Source organism: Salvia splendens, chromosome 19 (assembly GCF_004379255.2).
Source record: "Salvia splendens isolate huo1 chromosome 19, SspV2, whole genome shotgun sequence".
NCBI classification, from domain to species: Eukaryota; Viridiplantae; Streptophyta; class Magnoliopsida; order Lamiales; family Lamiaceae; genus Salvia; species Salvia splendens.
In genome coordinates, this window is record NC_056050.1 from 2,810,574 (window position 1) to 2,821,138 (window position 10,565).

A 10,565-nucleotide genomic window follows, 5' to 3' on the forward strand; every position below is an offset into this window, starting at 1 on the left:
GAGTCAACACATTTTTCCACACCTACTTTATTCTCTCTTACTTTTCTCTCTCTTCATCTCTCTACCTTTTTCATTTTTCACTTTATTCTCTCTTTATTTAACTCATCTAACAAAATTTTTCTTAATCTCCGTGCCGAAAAATTTTATCGTACTAACCAAGATAAATATTCTGAAAGTCAACTATTTGTGAAATTGTTGTGGGAATATAAACTCTTTGACTTGAATTATTCAAGTCAATATGTTTCTTATATTCATTACTAAGCATAAAAGATAAAAGAGATAAAAAGAGAAGTCCCGGGAGGCAGAATCCCGTCGACAACTCAAGCTTAAACAAAGTGCGTAAAATAAAATAGAAAGAGACGTAAATTCATATATTTATTGATTGAATGAAGAGAATAACAATAGGTCCTATATATAATACTACTACTACTACTAATAACCTAACTTAGAGAACAAGATACCGAATATATGGAAAGATATGATATTACTACCTCCGTCCCTGAAAATTTGACACAGTATAACATTTTGGTCCGTCCCTGAAAGTTTGACACACTTCACTTTTACCATTTTTGGTAGTGGACTTCATATTCCACTAACTCATTCCTACTCACATTTTATTATAAAACTAATATTTTAAAAGTAGGACCCACATCCCACCAACTTTGTCAACTCACTTTTCATTACATTTCTCAAAACCCGTGTCGGGTCAAAGTATGTCTAATTTTGGGGGACGGAGGTAGTATAATACTAATAGACTAAATGGGGAGTGATCAATTGCTAACTCATCATTTAATTACTAACTACAATTAATTTAAGGCCATAGGATTCTAGAAAACGTGTGGTTTACAATTTGCCACGTGTAATTTTTGTTTTTATTAATTAAATCGAAAAAGATAAAAAAAAAACTCCAAATTAGGGTTTTGAATGAAAATGTCAATATAGTGGTTCGAAAATATCAACACAATGCTTTGAGAATGTCAACACAATGCTTTAAGAATGTTAACCCATTACTTATATTGACATTTTACATGTATTATATTGAAATATTTTATATAGTATGTTGACATAGCTGCTGTGCGAAAAAATAAAAAAAATTCGAATTTTTTTTCAAATTTTGACGTCAGAATATATGCATGTAGTATATCGTTGGAATCCTTATAAAGTTATCTTTAATTTGATATATGTTATATGAATTTGAAGTTTTGGGATTTCTTTTAAAAGTTAGTTATAACTAATTTTGTAGTTAATTGACATTAATACCCCTATTGATATTTTTTGGAATTAATCATATGGCCTTATTGACGTTTTTGTTGATCGTATTAACATTTCAGGGTTGATGATCAAAGCCTTTAATTTGAATATCTAATGGCTATTATTTAGTTATAGTTAGCAATTAAGTATTGAGTTAGCAATATAACACTCCCCTAGACTAAATATTGTATATAGTATATGATAATGTAATCATATGACCGTATCATCTCTTTCCAATAAAAGCTTCAGAGTTCTTCCAATCACGATAAAAACTTTGGTAGATATTCACCCTGGATCATATATGAATGGTTTTTATTTTGAAACTATGTTACCACTGTCACGGAGCCAAATGGAGTATATAATTGGACTGAATAGTCTTGCATATATGATCGAGGGAATATCTACCAGTCTCTAAATCACTATCGAAAAAAATAATCAAACATTAACTATTTCAATTATTTCATTCTAAACGAAACAAAATACTACATTAGAGTAGATTTTTTGTGTGATGATATTTGTTCACACATTAATGCCAGCTCACGATCTAAATGACATATTGTTCCAAAATTAACCATATCTATTCCAGACATGGTCATTAGCTGAGAAGCAAATAGGAATAGAGAAATGATCATTCATGCAACGTTCATAGTTTCATAATAATCAAGTGCCAAAATCTGGATAAATGTTTGATATTTTGAGCTATGAAATTCATAAATCCTAGTCTAAAGAATGTTGACATTTATTCTTGAATTAACATGTCTAAGTTGCTTCTTTGCAAGCTTCCTTGCAATTATTTCATCATCCATTTGGATTCGAGAAATGCGATCCCATGGCATATTCGGACGTATCTCGAAAGATCGTGGATCCACGACTATCCTCTCTAGTGCAACACCGTGTCGCACCAACCAACTAATCATTTGAAGATGATTACGCACACCACGATAGCCAAAAAACTCTACTTCCTTGATGTGAGAATAAGCCAGTTGAACTTCGTTATTGTTGTTAATCTCCGAAACATGATAATCACTACCATTAATCAAGTAATCCCTTTTCGGTCCCCACAGTTCATTAATTTTTGCATTGGTTTCATCTTGGTGTGACGCCTATAAAATCATTAATCAACAAAGTAATTCATCTTATCTATTATTATATAACCACACTAAGTAAATCAAAAGATATTGGAAACAGAAAATTTTTGAGAAAAAATCAGCCAATCCTCACTTTTAAAAAAATATCAATTATATCATAAATTTGCCAATCTTTTAATTCTCATCATTAGTTTGACACCAAAAAAAAAAGACCACCCACCTTTCTTTCACTATCACTTCCACATCATACATAATTTCGACCAAATTTCCACAATTAATGAAAATATCGAAGTTATGATATACTACATTTGTATAAGCAGAATTTAACTAAATCTAGGAAATGAATAGATAGTTACCTCTAGGACAAATCTTTGCAAACAAGGTGCCACACTAAACCATTTTATTATTGGCACGAGAGAACAATTGTCACTGAACTCACTCTCAACCACCACCACCAATTCCTTTAGATTAGGCATCATACTCTGCAAAGTGTCCTGTACAATATAGGTATATCACATGTCATAGCTAATTTATTGAAAATCAAATAAATCACAAGTGCACATTACATTGCAGGTAATTTTGTAGTTGTAGTATATCTTGAGCGTGTGTAGTTGTGGAAGCACGGAATCAAACATGTCTATAATGCCTCTGATGCTCCTAATATAAAAATTCCAATCCTGGCCGTGTGCGGCCTGAATCCAGAGCTGAGTAAGACGAGGAACACCGACTAGCTCGAAACGACAATGTCGTCTACCCAGACCAGCGTACTTGATGCAGACAATATTAGAATCACGAACAACAACTAAAGAGAGGCTAGGGCACTGGCTGATTTCTAGGCATTTGAACACCGGCAGCGTCCCACCAACCTCCAGAGACGAAAGCATTCTTCCACACCGGGACAGGGATAGTTGCTCGAGGAGAACACAGTTTCCCAACAAACATGCCACAGCGGCATCACTCACATTCACACAATGCAAACTCAGTCTCTTTAGCAGCTTCAGATTGTCGGGAAAATTCCCTTTATGGTATGGGAAATAGTAAAACTCTTCTGGTGAGTAGGCGTAGGTATTCAAGATCAAATCAAGACTCTCAACCTTTCTCCTCAAAGCGGAGTTAACCCAATAATCGACACATCCACTAAAAGATAAAGGTAAATCGAACGCCACTTTAAATCTGACAAGGTTAGTGGAGGAATTTGGGAGTATGGTGAATATGCGATCAACCCATCTAACATAATCGCTTCTTAACTTGGTGATGTTATAAGCTTTCCGGTGGTATTGTAGTAGTATTGTTGTCGAATCCAGATCAAGATCTAGTTTGGGTAAGAAGATCCACAAGTTCCTCCATCGAGAGCAAAGTAAGCTACTTCTTATAGCTTCTTTCAAGCTCAAACAAGATAATATTAACAATAATATATCGTCAGGAAGCATGCTAATTCGATCACCCTGAAACTGAAAACTCAACATTGTCATCTATGTGCCTATTGATTTAATTAATTACAATGGTTAAGTTCATAAACAACAATCAATAATGATAACTAGGGAGATTTTTACCGTGTAGTCATCTTCGACTTGTAGTCGCCTCCGTAGCCTTTTAGCCATTGTTAGTTTACTCCTCAATTCTACCTTAAATTTATTTGTGTTGTGCATATGTTATATATATAGTCGATCTGTTAAAAAGGATCAATACCAATTACCAAATCTTTTTTTATTAACTATCGGTTTAAAAAAATCTATTAGGTTAAATTAAATCTTCTTTTTCTAAAGAGATATCTAGTATCTACATGTATATATATCTATATCTATATTACCGACATTTTTATGCATAAATTTATTGCTGGTATTTATTTTAATTTCGATGTAACATATACCTTGGGAATTACGCAATCTGTAAAAACTCAACATAATCAAGAAATTAAGAGTGTTTGCATACGACAAACCTGACATACACATGTAATTTTTGTTTGATGAAATTTGTTTAGTTTAAACACTAAATGAGATATGTGATTCTTGCTTATCAAACAAGCTGGATGAAAGCGAATCTTCGGAAATATCTTTAATATCTTATTAAGTACTTTATTTAGTACTTGAATAATCACATCTTTTCCATAGTTTATTGATTCACCATATCTTTCTAATTAGGATATTATTATATTTAATTTACTATATTTTATATATTAGATTATTTTTATAGTCTCTTTTCATTCCCTGCAATTTAATTTTTTTGCTCAAAACCCTAGTTGGATGATAATTGGCTGCTCAACGGGATTCTCCCTGCGAACGAATTAATATCTTCTTGGCAATCTCTTGAAGTTATCTCTTGTATCATCGGGTGCTTTCATCTAGGTTCTCTTCCTCCAAATTATTGTCATCATGGCACGATCGTGCGGCGTTATTTCGTTGCAACTTGAACAAATTTCCGCAGAAATCACCAAATTGGAATCACGATTGAGCACGCCGTGTTGGGGAGATTCACGCTCCTTCGTTGTGGGAGCTGGAACCCTCCTACCAGCTGCCGCACGAGCGCCCTATTTCCAGTGCAGGTATAATGCCCTCCAGAATGACTACGACCCACCTCCGTGGCCTGATCCAGACCCCCCATATAATCCCACGGCGAGCGATTTCCAAGGTTCAGCACCGCAATACCAGAGGCAGCACCGCCGCCGCTGTACCAACCGGAATGGTTCCCACTACCGCAGTCCTACCAGCTGGAAAGGGCAGAACTATTCGACCAGTCGTGATGTTCCCGGATTGGAAATCAGCCTTGGCAGGCCGAGTATCGTGCGACCGACCGCTGCGTTGATGAACTACGGTCTCTGCCGCTTCCCAAACCAGACCAGCCCTAGGAACCAGCGCCAACCCATGGTCCGGAACCCTAATACACTCTGTCGGGGCAGCAAGACCGTGCGTGGAGCTACCATCTGGATCGCCCGAGCCTCCCACCACTGCCAATAATCAAGCCGTCGTCATACCGGGGCAGCGCGATCACTTCAGCCCTCCACAATATGATTTGTATACATCATGTCGGAGCCATATGCGGCCCACGCCACAGCAGTGCCGCCTCAAAGCTTCTACGGCGGGTATACCAATGCCCAATCGGGGTATCTGAACAACCAACAGCAACTCGTGCAATCAAGCCCGCCAACATGCTGGGAACCTGACCCTCCCGACGCGACATCACTGTACACCGCCGCACAACAGCCCTGCCATCCCTACCAGCCACCACCGCCGCCCACCACTTGGCCGCAGACTGGTTGGGATCCGTCCTCCACCCTACCTCTGAGCCGGAGATGCATCCGGAGCCGTACCACGGCTATTCCTCGCCTCCCCCTGCGCCGATACCAGAGCCATACCACTGCTATCCCTTGCTGACGCCGGAGCCAGATTGATAGAAATCAATGGGTTCCATCCTAAAACCAATTGGTGATAAAATGAGTGACCCATGAGATTTATATACTAGTTTCAGTTTTCTCTACACTGATTGACCCATGAGATTCGAGCAATTCCTTCAATTATAGCGTGGATGACTACTTGTCCTACACTGATTCTTGGCAGCCGGAAGACCGCCCGTCCCATTCGCTACCATTGCCTGACCAAACGTTGCATCCTCCATCGTGGCTGACCTCCTACTGTCAGCTGGCTGCAACCGCTCTCCGACAACCACCATAGCTTCGTTCATCATCTTTTTGTATCGATTTGCCACAGCAGCACGTGCAGAACTCAGTACCAACATCGCCCCGACTTTTCCTATTTCTTTTAAGTTAGTTTTTGGATGATCGTCAAACTTTAGGCAAATATAGCCCGTGTTCCTTCACGTTTTGCTTAATTGGAGAATATAGAATAGAGAATTTTAAATAGCAATGGAAGTGGAATATTGTGAATGTTCGAAAATTGTTGGAGTTGTAGTCGAAGAATATTACACGATTCTTGAGGAGAAAATAGAAATTTGTATGACCCAACTTTGTTTAACTTTTTTTTTTACTCTCCTAGCCCAGTTTCCATTTTATGAAACTACTTTTGAGAAGCCCAACATGAGACCTTACGCGATATGGTTTAGCTCAAATAATACTAAAAAATCTTCTGTCCAAATCTCTTCCCTGAGAATTAGGAGGATTTAACCGTGTATATATAGATACACTCCCCACACGTCACCACTTTTCATAATCTGAGGAAAAAAAAGTAGAGCAAGAGCTAGTTAGAGAAGAGAGTTTTTGGCGTCTAAGACCATCCACAATGATAATAGCCTAGCCATAGCCTAGCTATAGCACATCCACAAACTCCCCATGCCACGTCAGCAGGACTAAAAACTCCTCCTGCCACGTCATCTGGACAAGCAACTGGACAAGCAATACCCTAGTCATAGCCCAGCCACAATAAATAAAATTATAAAATACAAATAATTAACTATCACACAAAATACAGAATTAAATGTACGACACGGATGCGGGAAAATTCAATAATTTTATTTAAATTAAAAAAAAGTACATTAAAAAAATTACATAATTTTAAAAAAAACTAACGCCGTGCAGTCCTCCGCGCCCACAACTCTTCAATTAAATCCTTTTGGAGTCGAATATGAGCATCCACTTGGCGCATGTCGGCATGTGCTTGGAGGAGGCCGACTTCATCGTGCGGTACCCCCCTTCGTACGTTGGGGGCGGCCACGCCGTGGCTTGGACCGACTTTATTATCGTCGTTGGCCCAACTAGTCAGTTGTACACCTTCATCTTCGACAGTCATGTTGTGCATAATACAGACGTACATTATATCAGCAATGCAGTCGACATGCCACAAACGCGTTGGACCCCTAATTGCCGCCCATCAAGACTGTAGCACACCAAATGCGCGCTCCACGTTCTTGCGCGACGACTCCTGACGTTCCGCAAAATAGGCTTTCCTCTCATCAGATGTGCATCTGATCGTCTTCACAAAGACGGGCCACCTATGGTATATCCCATCCGCCAAGTAGTAGCCCATATCATGCTGGTTGTCGTTGGCGACAAAACTGATGGCCGGACCAACGCCCTGGCACTGCTCGTTGAAAAGGGGCGACGAGTTGAGGACGTTGAGGTCGTTGTTCAACCCGGCTACCCCAAAATACGCATGCCAAATCCACAGCCGGTAATCAGCTACGGCCTCGAGGATCATCGTGGGATTCTTGCCCTTGTAGCATGTCATGTAGAACCCCTTCTAGGCAGGGAACAGTTCTTCCACTCCCAATGCATACAATCTATGCTGCCTAACATACCCGAGAACCCATGCTTCTCCCCGTGCATCTGCATCAGCTCCTAGCAGTCTTCGGGGGTTGGGCTTCGAAGGTACTGATCACGGAATATTTCAACCACGCCCTGACAGAAAAATTTCATACATTGAAGGGCAGTCGTCTCACCGATGTGGAGGTACTCGTCCCACATGTCTGCCGCGCCTCTGTAGGCCATCTGCCTGATTGCCGCAGTGCACTTTTGAATAGGCGTGTGGCCGGGTCTGCCAGCCGCATCGTGTCTGAAGTGGAAACACGTATATCGAATCTCCAAAGCGTCAACAATACGCATAAACAGGGCCCTGCTCATCCTAAAACGCCGCCTGAAAAGGTTGGCCCCAAACCGCGGCTCCTCTGCGAAGTAGTCTTCATATAGCCGCTAATGTGCAGCTACGTGATCCCGATCAATCACGGCTCGGCGGGGGACAACAGGTGGAGGTCGAGGTATATCTCACGGGACGTATAGGCCTCCAACTGTTCATACATTTGCCGTTCGTACTCCTCAGCATCCCCACCACTACCACCACTACTACCACCCGCGTTACTCATTTCGTGATATTGCTCTTGTACATAAATTAAGTCAGAGAGAAAACTCGTTAAAACAAGCGGTGTGAATGAAAATGACGTACAAATCGCGTATATATAGTGTTTCGAAAATTAAAAAAAAATTGGAAAAAATTCGGGGGCTCGCCGATTGGGCGGCTGCAATGGCGGCGAGCAACCGGCGAGCGGATCGGCGAGCGCCCGAGAATCGGCGTGCGCTCGCCGATTCTTTCGCCGAAATGGCGCTCGCCGGTGGCAATGGTTCGGCGAGCGTACCGGCCAGCGCCGGAAATTGGCTAGCCGGCGCGCTCGCCGCCATTGTGGATGCACTAAGAGCATCCACAATCAGAATAGGTCAGCCATAGCTCAGCCACAAACTCCTCCTGCCACGTCATCAGGACTAAAACTTCTCCTGCAACATCATCTGGACAAGCAACTGGACAAGCAATAGGCTAGCCATAATAAACAAAATTATAAAAAACACATAATTAACAATCACACAAAATACGGAATTGAATTTACGACACAGATACGTGAAAATTCAATAATAATATTTAAATAATAAAAAGTACATTAATTAAAAAAATTACATTAATTTTCAAAAAATGAATGGCATCTGAGCTCGCGTCTGAGCCCTCTATCTTCCGTGGCGACATCCAAATCGGCCCGAATACTATCGAGCATCGAGTGAAGAAACCTCTTCTCCACGGGGTCAGTGGCCGCCCTCCATTTAGCCTGAGTCTTCTGCATCTGAGCGCGCATTTGTAGACGTGCGAAGAAGGCGAGATTGGCTGGCGACGTGCCAATAGGGGGATGCCGACTGAACCTCCGGGGACCCCTGGGCGATTCCCCTCGCTGCCCGTTGCGCCCGCCATTGACCAACCGGGCGAGTGTGGAGAGTAAACACCGGAGGGGACAAGAAATCCTAAACATCCTCGGGGTGGTCATAGGAACCTCCGCTGCTGCCGCTGTAATCACCGGCATAGTTCATCCGTTGCTTCTTCGGCCAACCAGAGAACCCCCACATATTAACACCCGGCCGGGTGAATTTCCTGCCTGAAAACCTCACCCGGCCGGGTGAATTTCCTGCCTAGAAAACAAGAGCAAGACACCTAAAATCGTAATTAAAATCGAATACAAATTAAAGTCTTAACACATTTCTCAAACATAATTAAAGTCGTAAACAAGTACGAATTTAAGTCTTAACACATTTCTCAAACATAATATCCTGGCTCTTGAGTACCGACCACGTGAACGAGGAAGTAGCCGTGCTGGTGAACATTCCAACGTCCATTCAGGTTCATACCAATAATCCTGGTGTCTCAATGGACGGAACGCAGCTGCATAAAATTCCAACCGTAAGACATGATAATAATGTAAGAATAAGAAGTATCTAAATAACATACCTGCGTACTGGTGAATCCAAACATCTGTATGGTATCGGGTATCAACCTGACTGAAGATGTCATCACTGCGTTCTCTCATCACCGCAACAATGTGAGAGCAAGGCATTCTCCAGGTCTGCCACTTTCCACATGAGCAAATCTTTTCACGGTACTCAACAACATGTATATTATGGCCTCTACCCGGACCTCTGTGATATGTTAGCACCTCATAAGTGCCACGAGCTATGCTTGTAGGCCTAACATGATGACGTCTCCCTCGACGGTCATTCTTCTGAAACAACTCCCAAGCCCACGGTGTCAAAGTCGTCTGACATTGTTTGGCTAGAGTCGTTCGGTTAACAAACCAATTGATGGTCCTCCAAAATGTAATATCAATGATAGCTCTAATTGGCAGTTCCCTCGTAGCTAACAACACATTGTTATAACACTCAGCCATGTTAGTAGACGTCTCACCCCATCGACGAAATCCGTCGTGTGCCATAGTCCACTGCGATCTATCTATGGTGGTTTCGAGGTACCTCAGAGCTTCTGGACTCACCTTCTCTAATTCACGTCTTGCAGTCCAATATCTACACTCCTCAACTGCTTCACCCATTTTCCATACCCATTTTTTCACTCCGGGGCCTTTGTGTCTTTGTAACACATTCTATCTCAGGTGAACTAAACAGTATCCATGATAACCAACTGGTTCCTCTTTCCACACGTCGGACTGCATGGTATTTATAATGCCTTGATGTCTGTCTGATATTATGCATACTCCATGTTCATTCTTTATAATATTCACTCTGACAAGATTTAAAAACCAATTCCAACTCTCATTGGTTTTTTCATCAACAATGGCAAAAGCAACGGGCAAACAGTTCTTATTTGCATCGTAACCTACTGCAGCAAGTAGTTTACCTTTCAGTCTCCCACGCAGGTGGGTCCCGTCAACTGATAAGACTGGCTTTGCAAGTTGCCACGCCTCGATTGCTGGCCCAAATGCCCAAAATACGTAACGGAACACCTACTTATTACC

The 10,565-nt window shown here is 41.3% G+C and overlaps 2 protein-coding genes across 3 annotated transcripts; both read right to left on the reverse strand.

Moving 5' to 3' along the window:
* Positions 1-1,857: 1,857 nt before the first annotated feature.
* LOC121778823 (putative F-box/LRR-repeat protein At3g44080) lies at positions 1,858-3,951 on the reverse strand. 2 transcript variants are annotated; one of them, XM_042176227.1, is made up of 4 exons: positions 3,893-3,951; positions 2,906-3,790; positions 2,696-2,833; positions 1,858-2,213 (listed from the first exon to the last, which is right to left on the reverse strand). In XM_042176227.1, exons 1-4 carry the CDS (start codon positions 3,938-3,940, stop codon positions 1,974-1,976), a joined length of 1,311 nt encoding a protein of 436 aa, XP_042032161.1. In that variant the 5' UTR covers positions 3,941-3,951; the 3' UTR covers positions 1,858-1,973. The 2 variants fall into 2 exon arrangements, with proteins under 2 accessions (XP_042032161.1, XP_042032160.1); XM_042176226.1 differs by having other exon boundaries at positions 1,858-2,354.
* Positions 3,952-8,470: 4,519 nt separating this feature from the next.
* On the reverse strand, positions 8,471-10,142 carry LOC121780149. The gene is made up of 2 exons (XM_042177667.1): positions 9,548-10,142; positions 8,471-8,577 (listed from the first exon to the last, which is right to left on the reverse strand). The coding sequence occupies exons 1-2, from the start codon at positions 10,140-10,142 to the stop codon at positions 8,471-8,473; spliced, it is 702 nt and encodes a 233-aa protein (XP_042033601.1).
* Between the last annotated feature and the right edge of the window lie 423 nt (positions 10,143-10,565).